This window comes from Dryas octopetala, chromosome 8 (genome assembly GCF_963921425.1).
Source record: "Dryas octopetala chromosome 8, drDryOcto1.1, whole genome shotgun sequence".
Taxonomy (NCBI): Eukaryota; Viridiplantae; Streptophyta; class Magnoliopsida; order Rosales; family Rosaceae; genus Dryas; species Dryas octopetala.
The window spans coordinates 10156684-10176463 of NC_141373.1; the positions used below are offsets into that span (position 1 = coordinate 10156684).

At 37.0% G+C, this 19780-nt stretch overlaps 2 protein-coding genes across 2 annotated transcripts; one reads left to right on the forward strand and one right to left on the reverse strand.

Moving 5' to 3' along the window:
• The first annotated feature begins 222 nt into the window (after window positions 1-222).
• Window positions 223-2820, forward strand: LOC147277063 (Papain family cysteine protease). Its single transcript, XM_086253366.1, has 4 exons — window positions 223-725; window positions 827-946; window positions 2007-2253; window positions 2352-2820. The coding sequence occupies exons 1-4, from the start codon at window positions 258-260 to the stop codon at window positions 2633-2635; spliced, it is 1119 nt and encodes a 372-aa protein (XP_086109492.1). The 5' UTR covers window positions 223-257; the 3' UTR covers window positions 2636-2820.
• A 1403-nt stretch (window positions 2821-4223) lies between these two features.
• Window positions 4224-18796, reverse strand: VHA-A2 (vacuolar proton ATPase A2). Its single transcript, XM_086252984.1, has 18 exons — window positions 18516-18796; window positions 17234-17278; window positions 16102-16221; window positions 15919-16026; window positions 13749-13853; window positions 13482-13655; window positions 12231-12368; window positions 10912-11019; window positions 10662-10769; window positions 10386-10534; window positions 9280-9433; window positions 6930-7090; window positions 6630-6836; window positions 6228-6411; window positions 6049-6132; window positions 5749-5942; window positions 5106-5165; window positions 4224-4737 (listed from the first exon to the last, which is right to left on the reverse strand). The coding sequence occupies exons 1-18, from the start codon at window positions 18648-18650 to the stop codon at window positions 4533-4535; spliced, it is 2439 nt and encodes an 812-aa protein (XP_086109110.1). The 5' UTR covers window positions 18651-18796; the 3' UTR covers window positions 4224-4532.
• Between the last annotated feature and the right edge of the window lie 984 nt (window positions 18797-19780).

Genomic DNA, 19780 nt, shown 5'->3' on the forward strand with positions numbered 1-19780 from the left:
ATTGGTCCTCTCATTACCCACTCCTGTAAGCAAAGCCGCCCAAACTATCCCCTACCTCCCACCCTTAAAACTCGCGTCCTCCAACCCAATCCCAACCGTCTATAATACCCATCGACTGTGGGACCGATATATCAACATTACAGATATCTTCATTATCTAAACCCGACCGCAGGGGATTATACACTTCCGAGGTCCTCGGCGACTTTAAAAGTTGAAGCTCTGCAACCTCAGAGAGCTACCAATCGGTCTCTGCGAAAATGGATCATCGCATTCTTCTTCTCTCTCTTCTCTTCTCGTCCTCTCTCCTGTTCCTATCGCGCGCGGAATCGGACGGCGGAGATCCGTTGATCAGGCAAGTGGTGGACGGCGGCGATGAAGGCCACGTCGACCATCATCATCCGCTCGGCGCTGAGCACCACTTCTCGCTCTTCAAGCGCCAGTTCGGGAAGTCGTACGCGAGCCAGGAGGAGCACGACTACCGGTTCGCGGTCTTCAAGGCGAACATGCGCCGAGCCGAGCGCCACCAGCGGCTCGACCCGTCGGCTCAGCACGGCGTGACCCGGTTCTCCGATTTGACCCCGGCCGAGTTCAAGAGGAGCTTTTTGGGACTCAGAGGGTTGAAGCTGCCGAAAGACGCGAACACGGCGCCGATTCTGCCAACCGAGAATCTGCCTGAGGATTTTGATTGGAGGGACAGTGGAGCTGTCACGGAAGTCAAAAATCAGGTCTTTTATTTGTTTATTTTGTAATTATTGCATATTTTTTAGGTTATTTATTTTGATCGGATTTATTTATTTATTGGGTTGTTTGGTTTTTGGGAAATCAGGGTTCTTGCGGGTCGTGCTGGAGTTTCAGTACCACAGGAGCTTTGGAAGGTGCACACTTCCTTGCGACTGGGGAGCTTGTGAGCCTCAGCGAGCAGCAGCTTGTGGATTGTGATCACGAGGTTTGACTTTTGACTTTTATATTTTTGGGAAAAAAAAAAATTATTCTGGGTTTTTGCTATATGAAGAAAATTTGCATTTGTCTAATTGTCTGTATTGGGGATTTTTGATGGCTGATTGTTTGTTTTTATTTAGAAAATAAATAATAACTCCTTTTTACCCTTTTATTTGGTTAAAGGAATTAGTATGTATTATTGAGTAAAATAATTCTTACAATTGCTTTGTTCAAATTATCCATGATTGTGGTCTCCATGTGAGACCCACATGCACCTTCCTCTTTCTTGTCGTATGTTGACTCTGTAAAACCTTTAATTTTTGCTAGCATATAGAGAGAGTGCGTGTTTACATGGTCCCAAGTCTTATCAAGTTGCAGGGAATATTTGGCCTGTACATTAACTTTGTCCTCTGCTGTATGTTATATATGCTCTGGTTATTGGTGGATTATTGTTGTGTGTTCAAGGGTGATACGCTAGTGAAAATTTAACTGTGGTTCTTGGTTGTAAATGACAAATAAAATTGAATGTTGTTTTAATACTAAAGATTAAGAGATGTAGCAATAAGTTCCATTTGGATGTTAAAAAGTTTAATGGGTATATATTTGCTTGTTGTGTTGAGGTACAGTATTTAATGCATGGATGGATTAAATCGGGAGCTATGACCTTCCCAAGATTTCTTAAATCCCAGTAGGTTTATACATGTTATGAAGTTGGCCCCCTCAAAAGCTTATTATGTTAGTTTTAAACTTGTTTATAATATCCCACTTAACTATTATGATAAGCGGATTCCCGCTTTGGTGTCCACACAATAGTACTTTTAATAGAGTTGTTGGCCTTTAAAACTCTAAAAAGCTATCTCTAATGGATTTTATTCTATGTATTGCATTGTTTGTTTTTAACTTTTGCATACTATTCTATATGTATAGCTCTTGTGTTCCCATTGGAATTGGTTGGAATTGAACTCTTGCTTGTAGAATGCATTGGTTGAGTTTTGTAGATATGACTCTTAGAAAAGGGCAGTTCCTTCACATGCTGTTTCTTACTCATTCTTTCTGAATTTTTGCAGTGTGATCCAGAGGAGCCAGCTTCATGTGATTCTGGATGCAATGGTGGGCTCATGAATAGTGCCTTTGAGTACACACTCAAAGCTGGTGGACTTATGAAGGAAGCAGATTATCCATACACTGGCACTGATCGTGCAGCCTGCAAATTCGACAAGACCAAAATTGCAGCAAAGGTTTCCAATTTCAGTGTTGTCTCCCTTGATGAAGATCAAATTGCCGCAAATCTTGTGAAAAATGGCCCTCTGGCAGGTAAAGTACTTTTTACTTTGTAAAAAAGCATGATATGATAATGGAATAAGTTCCAATTGTGGATAATGACTAAAAACTATTACATTGTTCGAATGCAGTGGCTATTAATGCAGTGTTCATGCAAACATATGTGGGTGGAGTGTCATGCCCCTACATCTGCTCAAAGAGATTGGATCATGGGGTGCTATTGGTGGGTTATGGATCGGCTGGCTATGCTCCGGTCAGAATGAAGGACAAGCCATATTGGATCATAAAGAACTCATGGGGAGAGAACTGGGGAGAGAAGGGATTCTACAAGATATGCAGGGGCCGAAATATCTGTGGGGTGGACTCCATGGTCTCAACTGTTGCTGCAGCTTCAGTTAAGACCACCTCACAGTAGGGATCAACCCTAATTTATAATTTCTGTTGTGTGCATGTATATACAAGGTGTATGGCATTTATTGGGCAACTCCATTGTCCATTGTCAACTCTTAAAAACTCTCGAAACACAGAATACTCATGTATTTATTCTCTGGGGTTTGCCCGAACAGCTTAAATGTCACTTTTATGTGGTTTTAATAGTCTTATCTTAAAGCATTTGAGATATGTTTATTTAGTTTACTCAATCCAATTTGTCCCTATAGAATAGCTAAAGGTAATTAAATTAAGGTAAAGGATCCATTCCAGGTTTGATTTTTAGTAGTGTACCTTAAATTGGCTAGTCAAATGTGAACGTAATGAGGCCAGAATTTTTTGCATGGTGGCATGGTTCTTATGGTTTGATCATAATGCTGTTGGGGATGGGGGGCAACAAGGGTCTACTACAGCACGTGTGGAGGCTGCGATGGATTATAATTTATGTGGAATGTAGAGATAATAAAGCTGGAGTTTGTAATGTTGTGTTGATGGGTCTACTAGGTTGGCTGATACGAAGAATGGAATTGGTGCGGTGGTGTGTAACCATCTGGGGATTTTATGGCCGCGTTGGTGTGTCCGAACTCCCGTATGAGGCTCAATTGGAGGTAAAGAGTCTATGACATTGTAGCAACATATCCATTGAAAAGAATTACTACTTTAGAAACGACACAAGTAGCTGCTCTTAAGCAAAAGCGTTTTTAAAGCATTTAAAAAAAAAAAAAACAAGACACAAGTCCTCTCTCTAGTTTACTTATTCTACAATGGATACTTGGAAGAGAACTCGACAGCCACATATGAATACCCTTGGGGTCAGCCCAAATGGTGAGAAAATGTAGAATAATTGGGATAATAAATTAGGATATGATAGGTTCATGCTTTAATTCCTTCTAATGTAAGTATGTAACCAATATATAGTAATTTATGTACGGTATTATTTCAAGATCCCCTCACTACACACCTTTTCATCTTTTTTATTTTTATAATTTCTCATTTCACACCCTAATATTTTCTACAAAATCTACCCATTCTGTCGACCAGCTGCCAAACTCACCATCCTCGTTAGGGGTGCAACTCGGGCAGGGTTGGGCAGGTTGAAAGGTCAGCCCAAGCTCAACCCATGCATTATTTTTTGGATTCAGGTTTAAGCAGCTTTATTCCTTGTCACCAGCACCTCCTCCTCTTTCTCTCTCTTCCTTCTCCCTCTTTTTTTTTTCTCTTCCTTCCCTCTTTCCTTTTCTCTCTCTTCGCACCTTCCTTGCTTGACAGAAGGGGGTTGCCGACCTCCAGATCAGAAGTGAGTAACCTCTGACAGGATGGGTGCGAAGATAGAGGGGGAATGCAAGAGAGAGAGAGAGAGGCACTCGCCATTCGCCAACTGCTCGACATGGAGGGAGGGTTGGGATTGGATGGTGACTTTCTTTTCCTTTTGTTGTCCTCTTAGGTCTTTTTGTATTAGTGTAAATTTGTTATTTCACAAATTGATTAAATGGGGCGTGTAGTGAGAGAGAATATGAGGACCATGAGGCTCAGTCAACACAAATTGATTACATGGGTATTGACAAAGAGAGTTTTTCATAATATAAATAGATATAAATAGAAAGATGAAAAAATATTTTGATTATTACACAAGGCCACACAACCGCCACTACATACTAATATGCTGGCCTAAAAACTGCTTATTCCTTCCCATAATAAATAAACAAACATGCTGAAGGAGTGATGCTCAATTTGAAAACCAAACGATAATATTCCCCCTACAAGGTGCATCAGAATTGACCTTGTTGTACTGTCTAAATGAAAGAATCAACTTGAGTTCATACCTATTCACACTCAACTCAATGTGACTTAAACACTGCCCCCCTATGACTCAACTTAGGGCATCACTCTTCTTCATCATCAAGCAATGTGAATGAGTACGGATAGAACTTGTAACCATCTCCCTCATAAAACTTGTTTTGGAATTCCACCCAGTGAAGTCGCAGAGCATGAAGGAAAGCACTGAGAGTTTCCATCAGTAGTAAGACACCGACAGTGGCGCAAATGAAGACGATGATGCCCACTATGAGTATAACCACATTGTTGAACCTGTGAGAGGTACAAAAAACAATTTGTTTCATTTTTTTCATTTGTAGATACCCACTGAATCTGACAATTCAAATCCTCGGTCTTTTTTTTTTTTTTTTTTTTTTTTCTGAAAGGAAACGAACTTCATTAAATTCAAATCCTCAGTGATAACTTCTTAGGTGTAGGTCATAATCCAGATGAGCAACATGAACCAAATGCATTTGATGCCCATTGGCCTATTCATCTACATCCCAAGAGTCAACAAAGAATTTGAATTCCAGGCCAACTCTAATTGACTATTTTCTATTTGTTGAAGAGAAACAGAAATTTATTAACAGAACTTTATTGGCTATTAAGCAAAAGCAGCATAAGAAAATGAGTCAACATACCCCCAAGCCAATATCAGAACCTTGTCATAGAACACACTGGACAACTCTGAATGAGCAAGACTGAACAAAGTTCATAAAAAGACAGATGCACAATATTAGCATTAATTGTATAGATGGATATAAAAACAAAAAACAAAAAATTTATAGATACAATCAATTAACAATGTTCTATTCTGTTTTACCCAAATGCTCTATATAGAAACCAAGTCAGATTGACCAATTAATATAATGAGATATCTTGCCAGCGTCAAGTCATTAACTAAGAGGGAAAAGAATGTCCCAGTTAACAGCCATAGCCATAGGCATTGAAAAGGCTTCCATTGTGTTCACTTTCTTAAAAACAATGGCATGCATGAATTCAATGATTTGGCAGTACGTTAAAATTGGATTGTGCAAACATAGATGCAAATTTTTTCATTTTCATTTACCACCAATGCATTTTTTTTTTTTTTCACACCAAAATCAATCAGTATAAGCACACATAATATACACATGCAGGAATGAGCTATAACATGTGCAGTCACATACAACTACATATCTATACACATGCATGCATGTGGGAAGATCGCTGAACTGATTGGCCTTGACATCAAAAAGTTTACCAAAAGAACGAAGATTGATATAGTTCAAGTTCCCAGACTACCTTAGGGCCCATAGACGAAGGTATGAAGCTGTATTTGAGACCGCACCAAGTACAAATTCTATTGTGTGTATGAGTTGATGTACGAAAACTTCACTAAACTCAAACTCCTCATGATCATGGGCATCATGGTTTGAATTCACATGCAAGCTCTCCTCTGTGCTCTCAAGTCGAGTGTAGGATTCGCCTCGGTGCCTCTGAAACAACAAAACCATCAGAAGCAGTAGAATAATATAAACAAGGAAGAACCAGTAATGATCAAAATGACTGGGGGGCTTAGTGAAAGGATGTTTACAAACATACCTCTTCGTGTTGTTTCTTCAAAAGAAAAGGCTTCGGAAGCAGCATCCATGGTACAGCAACAAGAGCCAATAATAATAGCACGATCTGGTAGAAGAACAAATGAAATATGAAGTATACTCACACGTTTCTTACAAGACAAAAACATATTAAAATAAGAAAAAGACTGATATAGGGGATACCTGAACCGTTTTCTGACCACTGAAAAGCTGATTTTCACCAAGATCATCAGTAGGACTTAGGAACATGTATATCATCACATGGTATAGATCAACTTTTGAACCAGTCCACCACTTCATAACAATGAGAACGGACAGGTAGCCAAATAGACTGTTTAAAAATATCAGCTGGGGTAGAAACTGGAACCTAGATCAATGCAGCATATGAATGAATACAAGCTAACAAACAGGGTGAAAACCAAGTTATAGAAGCAACTGATGATACAACTACAGATGGAAGTATTCACAGTAAATAAGTGAATTATTCACATTTTACAAAGTGAATATATTTGTTGCCTTGGTGGACAAAATGAAGGCTCCTTTACAAAAAAAAAAAAAAAACACACAAGGAATAGCACAACTTACCAAACGTTCACACTATTTCGAAAGAACTTGGCATTGAAATAACTTAATATAATTCCAAGGTTCATTTGGACCACCCCAAGAAGAATTGACATTTTCATCTTCAATGAGTTTAGGAATGGAAGCTCACTGCGGGATCCATGCCATACAGGATCCAGACCAAATGGGTAAGTGGGACGAACCTTAATCAAGCCAATTGTAGTAGCCTCGCTGCAAACAAAGAATTTCAATTGACTATTACAAACAATTCAAAATGAGGATACAGCAGAGAAATGTATACATATCCAAAGTTTTAGTGCATACCTGCACTCAAGATCGCGGCATGCATATGCTGAGCGACCAAACAGTTCAAAGGGGACAGAGAAGAACTCATTATAGATCAAACCTGTGTAGATTGAGAAAATTGCCATCATCAAAATAACATAACGACCACCAAAGGCCATCTCCATGATATCTCCAAGCTTCTGTAAAACCAGAATTACATTTAATTAGATTCTAACATGAAGACAAAAATGAAAAAAATCTTGCTTCCTACAAATAACCAACATGTGATAGGAAAAATGCTAAGAACCTACATACAACTGGAATTAAATTCCTCATGTCTTCTGGATGTCAAGTAACAAAGTGAAAAGTGGAAGGTAATCTCAGCAAATGAAATCATAGGTAATTACACAGAGGAAACATACTCACAAAGAAGAAAAACCACAGAAATTGCAGGGTTGAGGGAAATGACACTTCCTGAAAATACATATCAATCCCTAATCCCTGACAATTTAATTTATTTATAAGTGCTTATGCAGACAAATTAAACTTCATAATCCATTAATGAATATTTTTTCGGAATTACAGGTCCCTAGTCAACCCTCAAATATGGAATTTTTTACTACTCAGAAAGTACAACTATGATTTTTCCCGAAACTGTGCCAACCACCACATAAATTTCCGCATCAGCTTCAGACCCCAAAAAAAAGCATCAATCACTCTTGAAGACTTGAACAATATCTGAGATGGAGGAACCCAAGTCCTCACAACCACAACCCATAGCATCTGACTGGGTCCTCATAAACGGAGACATACGCCAGTGACTTTATACGCCAACGGAGTGCTCTGGTGGTGGGAGAGAGGTCAATGGAGTTTGATCCTAGAGGAGGTCCTCTGCCTTGCAGTGGAAGGTCCAAAGATCAGGATCAGAACACTAATGGAAGACGGAGATGAATCTGCTGCGTGGGGAGCAGAGTTATAAAAGATAACAAATGGATAACCACTCATTTCAAGTTTTGACCAGTCTTTTGGTCCACCCCGCATTTAGTCAGATGCACAAACAAATCTCTTTTTCAGAATTGTGATTGGATGGGTCATGGCACATCTACCTCAGCTTGAACACATAGGTGCCCATCAGCTACTGAACCGTCTTATATTTGGTCATTTGTTTTAGATTTACCTTCGGTGGGAGAATCTGCTAGCAAGCAGGAAATGGGATTGATGAGCATCACCGAGCACAGCACTGGAAGTGCTTGGAGCCCTCCATAAAATAACAGCACTGGAAGTGTTCCGGCAGAAATACCCAACAAGGCTTCGATCTGGCCATAACTAGTCCCCTACACGTTCCTAATGTAATGCAACGGGCTCTCAAATTTGGCAGTGCAAGCCTGATCCAAGTGGACCTGAAACTGGCCACCACCCTCAATCTTGAAGTTCGTCACGCGCTTGGGAATCAGGCCCATCGGGGTCCAACAAGCCTCAACGCTGAGGTTTCCAATCTCAAGCAGTGCTGGAGAGACTTCAATTACTTCTCCAGGCTGACGAGCGCTTTACCAATCTCAACCAATGTGGGAGATGTGACTCCAGCAAGTTTTTTCATTTTTTATTTTTATTGATCAGAATGGCAGTGTTGTAATTTCTAGGAACTTAATGTTTTTAGTCATTTTTTGTCTGTTAAATTTTCAATAGGGACTGCTAATTTTAATTCATCCAGTTGTTCACTTTTTTGAACGATAAAAAGTAAAGACCTATTATTAAATGCCTCTTCTGAAAAGCATGTGCATTAGCCAATATCAGATGTTCAAATGTTGACAAGCCAAAGCTTTTTTAACCAAGAATACTGCCTTAATCTTCCCATCACTACAGGTACAAGACACATTTTATCAGTCCTACAACTTAACAATCATAAGACCCTGAACAGGATGGGGGGAGATGGGAGAGGGGAAAAGAGAGGCGGAGAGAGAGAGAGAGAGAGGCAATGTGATATCTTCCTACATTTTTTTCATTATTACTTTTTTTTTTTTTTTGGTTCAAGTTTTTTAACCCCATTCATTACACTTATTTCGCACAAGCTATATCCAACAGGTTTAGACTCAGTAACAATCAGAAAAGCATTGAAGAGCATTAAAAGATAGAATACAGTGACACAGTACTGCCAGCAATATTATCAATATCAATTATGTAACAGAAACATAAAACAGCAGAAAATTGCTAAACATTCCACCTAACCTAAGAGGCTAAAAATGCAAAATTATGCACATAAGAGAAATTCCAATACTAGTAACATACTTGGGACAATAAGCAACATGCAGTCAGTGCCATAATGACTATATTATTATTGAGCATTTAACATATCAACGTATTAAGTGATTACACTACACATTAATATTACCTGACTAGAAAGTTTCTTCTCCCTGACTATGAAATATAATGTGGCAAGTAACAAACAGATTCCATGTCCCCAATCACCAAACATGACAGCAAAAAGAAATGGAAATGTCACGATAGTATATACAGCAGGATTTGCTTCTTGATACTTAGCCACCCTGCAAGTACATTGAACCAAAACATTTTAAGATCATCTACATTTCTATCAGAAAAGGTAAAATAGCATCATAATTTGTGATTTCAAATTCTAAGATTCACATGAAAGCAATATAGTGGTTGCTTTCAAATTACAGTCACTAATGGCTCATTGATTTCAAAAATGGTCCTTCATTAATGCCATTAGATGGAACATTAAAAATTTAAGCAGGAGAAGATTGAGGGACATAATAATCTTTTGATTTTTACCCTATATTACCTGGTAAAAGTGCAAAACAAGTTATTATCTTTCTCACATGATAGAGTTAAATAAGTAATAGAGATGACAGAGTAAAACAATGACAATACAAATCAACTACTTAAAGTGGATACACTTTCAGTATAGCCCACACCTCACTAGGGAAATTCCAAAAATGACAATGGTTAATGAAATATTGAATTAAATATCAGCCATATAGTCTATCATGCATAAGTCCTGGATATAAAGAATAAAGTGGCTGTATCAAGAAGAGGACCACTAATTGTTTGATATGGTTTATTTATATATACTACACACAGTGGCAGATCCAGGAATTTTTCCTCATGGATGTGATATGAAGAAGCTCTCAAATAAACTTCAGCCCCCATGCGTACTGCACTGCCGCTTGCCCCTTAGGAAACTTTCTTGCCTCTTTGTGGCATTTTACCAAAAAAATTGCCCCCAAATCTTAAGGAATAAAACCAAGAATTAAAGGAGCAAACACTAAAATCAATGGGAACAAAATTATCTTTGCAGGGTCAACTGACCCTCTTCTCCCCTTAATAGAACTTCCACTTACTACAACAGCACTTATGAGAAAAGGCAGAGGGCCACAGTTCCATGTAAAACGTGCGTGCATATTCTTTTAATTATTGTATCTTTTCCAATTATTAATAAAGGAGCACAGAGGAGCATGATACTGGAGTGGAACTCACCCATATGCATCAACAATTTCTTGAAAAGAAGAAGTGAATTTGTTTGTGCGGAAATAGGTGGGTGGCGCCTCCTTTGTATGCAAAACCTGGAAAATAGCTCCAACTTGTGAGTTGGAGTCAAACGCTGCCCGCTGCAATGCATCCTGGATCTGCAAAGTGAACAAAGAAACTCAATAACATATTTGACTCCTATGTATAGTTCAAACCTTTTAAATCAAACTGGGCCCCAAAAGGAACTCATTGCAATCTAAAGAAAATTTTGAATGTAAAGGATACCTGTTTTGATGCAAAAATAGGACTCCACCCCTCAGCCACAAGACATTTTTTTGTTACATCAAGGCTAAGCATGTTAAGAGTGTGGTATATGGATTTTTCCTTCCTCACCTTCACAAGTACAAAGAAATATTGTCAAATAACTCGACATTTTGCAATATTCGCAAACACCATATATTTGAGTTAATCTTAGTCATATATCTTCATACAGATAATGAATACACTTCATTGAGTAAAATAATTACAAACCCACCAAAAGGTTCCACTGGTCATAATGTTCCCCAATAGTCTGTAACAAACTTCCGCGGTGCAAAAGTCCAACATCTACAGTAGTCTTTAGCTCTGAAAGTTTTCCTGATACCTAAATTTGAAATATATGATCATATCAAATGAAAGTTACAAGGAAAATTCTAAGACATGACATGTAGTATGAATGGACACAAATGCCGATTTCTACCACAAAGCCAAAGTGCCAAATGAGGCAACAACGCAAAATAATGGGAGGATAATTAAACATTACAACTGCTGATATTCAACCCTCAATCAACCAATCTAAATATTAAAAGAAACTGAATGTTCAGCTGCTTGCACTTGAAAGAAAACACTTAATATCAGAGCCATATATGCATTTTGAAGAACAATGGCAACCGGAAACAGTAAACTTAATATTTTTTGGTAAGATGTAAAACAAGCTAATGATACCAAAAATGTCTCATCGACTATAAATTTTTAGCGGGGGTGCAATCAAAGGAAGACTACCAACTTCTTCTCTTGGCATGTTTGTTTCCTAGGATTCTAGGACTATTTTCCTGCCAGATAATCACAAAACAAGTTCTCTTATCATTCAAAAAGGATGTCATCTGGCCAAAAAACAAAAAACAGGCCTTCTCAGAAACTCCTGTTTCTAGTTCAAGAGTATACATATTGCCAAATCCAATACTCTAAACAATCAATCTAAAAGTAATGAACTTGACACCTATATTAACTATCTTCCTATTTCAATACTTTACTAAAAGTAACAAGAAACTATTGGTAAAACAAGCCAAGACAAAGCCAGATAGACAACCAAGTCAAATATTTATCAGTTCTTGTTCTAGATTACAAGCTCAATCATTTTTGTGTAGTTTTTGAAATAAAAAAGAAAGAAGACAGAAATGGATGTTTTAATGCAATACTTTCTGGAATATATATATATATACATTTCCCTTCTTTTGGTGTCAAAATACATTCTGGAATATACGTGGCCCTGCTCAACTGCAAAAGGCTAACTTGAATTTCTATTTAAGCATGACATCACAGAAACTAACAAACTAACTATATTAAGGATTTAATAATTAGTTTAAAGTATAAATGATATTACATTAGCAGTACTTCATGCTGGGGAAAAAGAAAAAAAAAAAGCACATGGAAAACAAGAAAAACACTATGAACCAAAGAAGCTGCAGCATGACCAAGGTTTTTCTGATTTTTTTTTTGTCCTTTTATGGAAAGGGAATGGGGATAAATGTAAGAGAAGAAAAAGAACAACTATCTTCCCATGAAAAATAATCCAAGCAGAATCATAGTACATACCTCAGTAATCGCTTGAGCTTGTCTAACTAGGTCCTCAGTAAAAGGGTAACGGTTGGCTCCAAAAGCATCACATATTTTGAGAATTTTGTTCTTTGCTCTTTCTCCAGAGTAGAATACCACAAAAACATTTTTCTCAATCTGCAGATCATCATTCATTCAGAGACAAAGTATGCAGTAACAAAGAAAAATCAAATGGTCAAACAGTGCCATAATATGATAAATTAAACACCTTTCCAGTATTAATAAATAAGGGATTTCATCTAAATAATGATTTTTATTAAGATGCCAATGACACAAGTATATATTTACTTTTAGGTATAGGAAAGGATAAATTAATTAGAACTAAAGAAATAAGAACCCTAGGTATCCTGGCCCCAATTTATCCATTTTTGGAAGAAAACTACACATCTGAACAATCATGACTACTAACAGTGTGTCCTATATTGGCCCTCAGCTGCTCAAATCACTTTACAATAAATATGATAGATTTTTGTTAAGATTTGGCCAAATGATGTATATCTTAAGACATCATCAATATTAGGCAGTTTACACGTCCATATCATGTCAATAGTAAGTATTTAGAGTAGCCATAATTCTGAATCTTTTTAATTTCTCATTTCCATTCTTTAGCTAGAACATCCTCTAGCCTAGAGCCGTGAAGTCTGCAACTGTAACTGAAGTTATCCCCTAATTCTGAACCAAAACAGAGGTTATCTAAAACAACATAGCTTGGTGTTTTTTCTTCTACTATCTCAATGAGCGGAAACCAGTATAATTTGAAACTATAAAAGTCAAATAAAAAACAGGAAACAGATACGAAAGTATAGCAATCAAGAATTGGTCTCAATCAATTCAAGGAGAAAATCATGTGTGCATTGCGTATAATATATGTGGATGAATTTGCATATATATCTACATAACTCTTTGGACTGTTAAGTTGGAAAGAAATATAAGAATTTTTTTTATGACAGGGTGAAAGAGATGGAGCTTCTTTGGGACATAACTAGACACCTAGCCTTGCCATGGACTTCTTTGTTCAAACATTTTAGGGAAGTTCCCTTTAGTGTAATTCATTGTGATTGGGTGGGAATTTTGAGTTGATTGTGCAGTAACTTCTGTTAAACCTTCTTCCTTTCTGTTTTCTAAATACATACACGTATTATAGAAAGAGTACAAGGTACCACAAGAACAATAAAAGTTTTGTATCATCTTTCCAAGAACATAATAGTGCAGGAATAGATGTGTCAATACCTTCTCTCCTGAAACAGGATCGGTGACAGGATCCTGAACCACAGCCTGCCTTAGAAAAACATTACCCCTAGTAGCTCGAAATAGAATCCTCTCAAATGCCAAAGACTTTTCCCTAGGAACAAGACCAGTGAGAAACCCCAACTTAACTTGCTTTGATGGATCACTTGATGATTCCTTCACAACAGCCAAACAAAAAGAACTGAACTCAGCAAAAGTGGAAGACTGTGATTAATCCTACTACAATAAAACAAAAATTAAAATATGTACTTGCTCCAGTAATAAAGGCGTGTCCAGGGATTCATCACCAATATGGCGGGATTCACTCTGCTGCAACACGGCACTGCTTTGAGCTGTGTGAAAAAACTCACCAGCCTGAAAGGAAGATAACTTTTCAGTTGCATGAGAGCTTAATGAAATAAGATAAACATCCAATTAGAGGCACAAGATCAAATGGAAGCAGACTCTATAATTCTACTTCGGCAGATCAAATAGATAATTGCTTATTTATTAATGATCAAAAGAAAACCTCTTATATGAATCCAAGATTGAGAACTCTCTGGGTCAATTCGTTTAGTTTATACATCACATAAGGGAAGTAAACATTATTTTTTTACCTATTTTTCTAATTCATCTCATCTAACTATATCACCTGCATTATTACATGTATTATCTGACGATCCGTCAATCAGTGGTGCTTGCATGGGCCTCGCTATGCAAACCTTATAATTATTATAAGTTGCTCAAAAAAGTGTTGATTAATATTTCTTAGTAACTTGAAATATATATTAATTTGGTTTTGTTTGGGCTCAGGGTTATACTGTCCTATTCTTGGTTACTTTTGTTGGTCTGTTAACCTTACAAATGACATGTGGATCACTACAGGCCAGAAAATCAAACACTAGAACATAAGGGGCTTTGTTGTGTAAAATTGTTTATAGCTTGGATTTCATCTTTCAGGAGTTCTTTTGACAGACTGGAATACGAGGAGTGGGGGCAGCAAAATCCCTAGGGACTGCTACATTCTATTTTCCCTAACCTCCATAAAATCTTCTTCTCTTCAATCCATATCTTACTCCTCTATTACTTGACTTTCATTTATATTACACCTCTTCTCCATCTCACTCATTCACTCTTTCTTAGACAGTTTTCTCCTTGTGGCTGTGCAGAGGGGTGATGAATTCCTAACCAAATCATTTGGCTCAACATCTCTAATCTGTGAAACTGCTCTTAATTTTTTATAACCTTTGCTCTATTTGTCTTTACTTCTTCCCCCCCCTCCCCCCCTCCTTTCCCTTTTAGCAACATAATTGTAATTATTATGAGATTATGGTGGATTCTCATTACATTCTGTGTGCTGTCATCTACCCCTGATTTTACCTTCTTTTCTAGAACCCTTTTTTTTCCTTTCTTTCCCCCATTAGCAACCTAGATTTTAATGTTTACAAATTTATGTCAGATTCTCATTATTTTCTGTATTCTGTTGTTTCACTTATCTAAGGTTGTTTGGAAGGTCACTCCTGCTATTAAAATTGAGTTTCCATTTTCAAGTCCTTGCTTTTTAACATATTCTTTTTATTTATTTGGGAAAAATCGAACACATTTCTCTATCCAATTCCTGTTCACTAGACAGACCTTGTTAATTAAGAGAATATTTCGGCAGTTAATGATTTAATTAGAGTAAGGGTGCTAGTTTAATAGATGCTACATGTGCAAGGGGTCAAGCAAAAATGTAGGCCATCTCTTTTTGAAATGCTCTCTGGCTTGGGAACTTTGGAGTTTTCTCCTGTCTTTGTATGGGGGTGTATTGGTTGCTTCCTGATACAGTTTGCAGCCTGCTTTCGAGGTGGCATAGCAGGTTTGTGAGAAGGTCAAATACAGCTCTTAGGCAGTTGCATTTTGTTTCTTATTTGATCCTTATGGTTGTAGATAAAAATTAGAGCATTTTGATGGTAAAAAACTTTCTACAGTGGAGATCTCAATTTGTGTTGAACGGATGAAATTAACTCCCCCGACCTCTTTTGATCTTCACGCACAGTTACTGTTTTCTTGCATTTTCAGTATTTCACAAACAGCTTTTCTACATGGTCAGCACCCTCTTGGCACCTTTTTAATGGAACTTCTATACTTATCAAAATAATTTATCCCAACAAGTTATAATCCTCAAGAAACCAAGGAGTTGAATTATCATACAAGAGACTTTTCATAGCTTGAACTGCATATTCATTTCTCTGTGTAGAAAGAAATCCTCATCATACTATTCTTTATCCTTTCCCTTATAACAAATTTTGCCTTTCCATGGGAAAAATTAACACTACTTATGAACTTATAGCATATCATCAGAAGGTAGGGTATGATCAGATATCCTAATAACGCATAATTGCATAGTAATAGAGTTGCAATGATTTTTTTGGGCCAAACAAACAAACAGGGGTGTTACCTTTTGCAGAACAAGCTTATATTCTAAGAGTTCACTGTATGATCGCTGCAACTTTTCGCCATTCGCATTTATTTCAATCAGCTCTGCCTCGAGTTCACCAAGTTTTACCTAGCATACACACAAAAGTAGTGTTAAACATGCAATATTAAGCATATTTAGCTAGGGACCAACATCTTATTATACCTCTAGGTCATCCACATTGACGTCAACTTGTCTTATAGACTTTGTAGGAGGCAATCCAGCCTTTAACATTTGCTCCTTGAAGAACCGTAATTTGCGTGCCATCTCTCCACATCTTTTGATCTTCATATGAAAATGAATTAATGAATTTACAAACCAAACTCATTTGGAAACCTAATTTCTAGGTGGTTAAACAATTAGGAAGAGAATGGATTACAAATTTCAGAATTCTTGCAAACAGGATATCAAGAACATATTGCAAGACTCATCTTAGTTTGGCAACAACCTAGAACAGTTCACAAGCAAAACTAGCTAAGTTACCAAGAAATGTTAAAGCAAAGAAAGAAACAGACAATATGCCATTTACAGGTATATAAGAGAAAAGGATTACCAACAACAATACCAATTCAATTAGAACGAGCATAGTGGAAAGAGATTTATAAGTTTATATGCATGTACACATGCAAGTGTCTCTCGATTTTCACGCACCAGGGGGGTGAAGGAACAGTAATGAAAGCACTTGAACTCCATGTTTCAAGTAATGAAATCAACTTTTCTAGATCTATAGGTTACTTGCAGGACTAAAACTACCAACAACTGACTGAGCCAAGTACTTCCCTTTGTTAATACATTGTCCAATTCTGTCAGTTAAAGTCTGGTCTTTCCCTAACTCAATATTGTAGAAAATATTTGTGGATATTTCAACCATAAACTTCTAAAGAATGCAATGGATCATAATGTAATTTCTCAATTCTCCCGCAAAGAAGACACAATAGAAAGTTCAATCTCTTGAATATCTAACATCCTACAGAAGGAAGTAACGGTAATACAATTTACACACGTCATTAGGACCGACCAAATATTTATTTTCGTTGACAATCAAAAGATTGCTTTTTTCTATTTAATATTAAAATTAATCATAAAGTACACGTCTAAAAATGTGTCGAACATTTGAAATGCTCTAAGACAATGTGAACTATTGGAAAAAGAAATTAGAAGTTTAGACTTTTCCCCTTTTTCCTGTAAAGACTTACAACTCAATTTTAATGAGAAGTATCATATCCAAGACATAAATAAAATGGTGAAGGCATCCACAACGTGAAAATAAATAGTAAGATAAGGAACATAAACACACCTGAGTAGCATAAGTCCTCTGAAACGGGCTTTTCTCTGAATTGAGCTGGAAGAAATGAGACATCAAAATATTAGTTGCCAGAAAAAGAAAAAAAAACTATAAACTAAAAAAATAAATCCTGAGAACAATGTTATTAGATTGACCAACAACAAAGCTAGCAGAGTACTTCATGATATGTGCAACACCTAGGACGTCAAATCGATGAATTTTAAAGTTAGTTCTTCAAAATTTTGTATTTATTAACCAAGCAAGAAAGTATTCAAGCCTCTATTGATTGTAAAATAGGTGAAACCATTATACAACCCTCATTAATTTTTTTATCCATTTACCCCTAAATCTTCTCATCATCTTCTTCTTCCTCCTCCTAAACCAGGGCTTTCTAAGCTACACCTTCAACTCAGTTCTTTAGACTTAACTAGATCTTTGTACATTCCGGCATATAAATTGGGGAACAACTTGTTTCTTCTTCCATACATATACTTTGCCTGTAGCTGAGATGAAAGAGATCTAAATTATTCTCAACTCACCACCACAATCAGAGTCATCTTACACCAACACAATCCATACCTCTTACTGATCAAAGCCCTTAATAGAGAGCACCTCATTCACCACCCACCCATACAATACACTACCACTCCTTGGTGAGCAGAACAATGCCACAAGCCCACCGCTTTTGGTTTGTTGTGTTTATTGTTCAATCATGACAGTCCCTAGTTTGTTATTGCTCTAGTAATTGTCCGGATTGTTCATATCTCTTGCTTGTTAGCTTTATGTCTTCTGTTAGCATGCAATTAGCAGCTTTGCAACTATCTTTTAGTGAACAAAATATCCATTTTATGGGGAAAAAAGAAAATTGCCAAGAGACCCACAATCTCAGATTGCCATGATTGTACATTCGGTGCTCATAAAGCTGAATACTTTAATAATCAATTTTATATTTTCTGAGCGCTATAATATAACTAGCGGTGAATTAATCGATTAAACTCTTCAATTTACACAAATCCAAATTGGGTCCCCTAAAAGCTGAAGAATCAAACACCATTCACTGATCAAAGCTAGAACAATTGAATAGCGTATATAAAAACGCAGACGAAACCCTAAAGCTACCACAAATCAAATCCAATTGCGAACTTTCGTCGCAGACAGTGTCAAGCTAGGGTTTTTTCTCTCCGCACCCAAACCAATCCAGAAGAAGAAGAACAACAAAAAAGCATAATTGAAACAGAAAAATGAGAATCAGAGAAACGAGTGTGTGTGTGTGTGTGTGTGTGTGAGGACATACGTCTTTAAACTGAAGGAGACCGAGGTCGCCGAGATAAGAGACGGTGAGGTGAGCAGACTCGATGGGGATGATGATCTGGACCAGCTGCATAGGCTCCGACCGGAACAGATCCATCGGCGGACAGCATCCTCCCATTCTCTCTCTCTCTCTCTCTCTCTCTCTCTCTCTCTCTGAGTCTGTCTATGTCTTTGTGTGACACACAGTGAAAAACACTCACACAGCAAACAGATGAAAGGACCAATCAATCAGTGATTCACTGTGTTTGGTTTGCAGTGACCGCCACAAGCTTCCACGTCCCCCACTCTCTCTCTCTCAATTTTATGTTGTAGGAAATTTCTTCAACTTTGGATTTTCCTTTTTTGCTTTTTTTTTTTTTTTTTATCGGCTTTGTAACTCATTAACAATTTAACACACATAGTTTTTGTAAGTATTCGTGATTATTATGTTTTTCTCTTGGAGTTTGTGATTATTATTATTATTTTATTTTTAATTTTAAGTTTGTATTTTAGTGCGTAAATGAACCAATTAATTCTGACAGTCCATCCAATTGGGGCAGAGGTACGGTGTGGGATCACGCCACGCAATCCTGATTCAAACCTGTTATAATATTACCAAATAGCACCCCAAGCTTCAATATTATACCAAAGCATGTTTGTTAGGCATAATATCACATGGGGCTCAAGTAAAATTCCCTAATCTCAAATTCAAATTCAGTCTCTTAACTTTTATTGATAAGCTGCCGAGCCCAACCAAAAAATAAGGATAATTTAATTCAAGACAAATCAAACTATCTACAAGACTACGATCCTGGATAGCGGGTCCAAATTCAAGACAAGACCTAAATTTACAAGAATGGGAAATGGTAAGAAGTATTAGTGAGACTCATCTTTATTAAAAATGATACACTAAATAAAACATAGAAATAGTCTAATTGACACTATTCTTACACATTGACACTATTCTTACGACACTATTCTTACACGGATATGACATCAGAAAATATAACACAAAATAGAAAGAAGATGTATTCGGACATTGAGATTTGAGACAAACCCTCCGCTCCATTTTGTGATGCGACATCAACATCCTTTCTACAAGGAAATTCTTCTGACCTTAGAAGATATATAGCTCAAATAGAGTTTAGAATATTATATTTGGTTAGCTCTTCACGGGATTACACCCCTGCGTGGAAGATATTATGGCAAAGTATATTTTGAACTTTTCAAGAAATAATGGTTGGATGGTTGTATTGGAAACTTAATACA

Bases quoted from the DNA above. Each gene is read 5' to 3' on its own strand.
- LOC147277063 (XM_086253366.1), top strand. From the start codon at position 258: ATGGATCATCGCATTCTTCTTCTCTCTCTTCTCTTCTCGTCCTCTCTC. The intron at 726-826 runs GTCTTTTATTTG...TTGGGAAATCAG, and splicing joins TCACGGAAGTCAAAAATCAG to GGTTCTTGCGGGTCGTGCTG. The intron at 947-2,006 runs GTTTGACTTTTG...GAATTTTTGCAG, and splicing joins TTGTGGATTGTGATCACGAG to TGTGATCCAGAGGAGCCAGC.
- VHA-A2 (XM_086252984.1), bottom strand. From the start codon at position 18,650: ATGGGAGGATGCTGTCCGCCGATGGATCTGTTCCGGTCGGAGCCTATG. The intron at 6,837-6,929 runs GTATGCACTAAA...CTTTGTTTGCAG, and splicing joins TGCCGCGATCTTGAGTGCAG to CGAGGCTACTACAATTGGCT. The intron at 6,412-6,629 runs GTAAGTTGTGCT...GCATTGATCTAG, and splicing joins CGAAATAGTGTGAACGTTTG to GTTCCAGTTTCTACCCCAGC.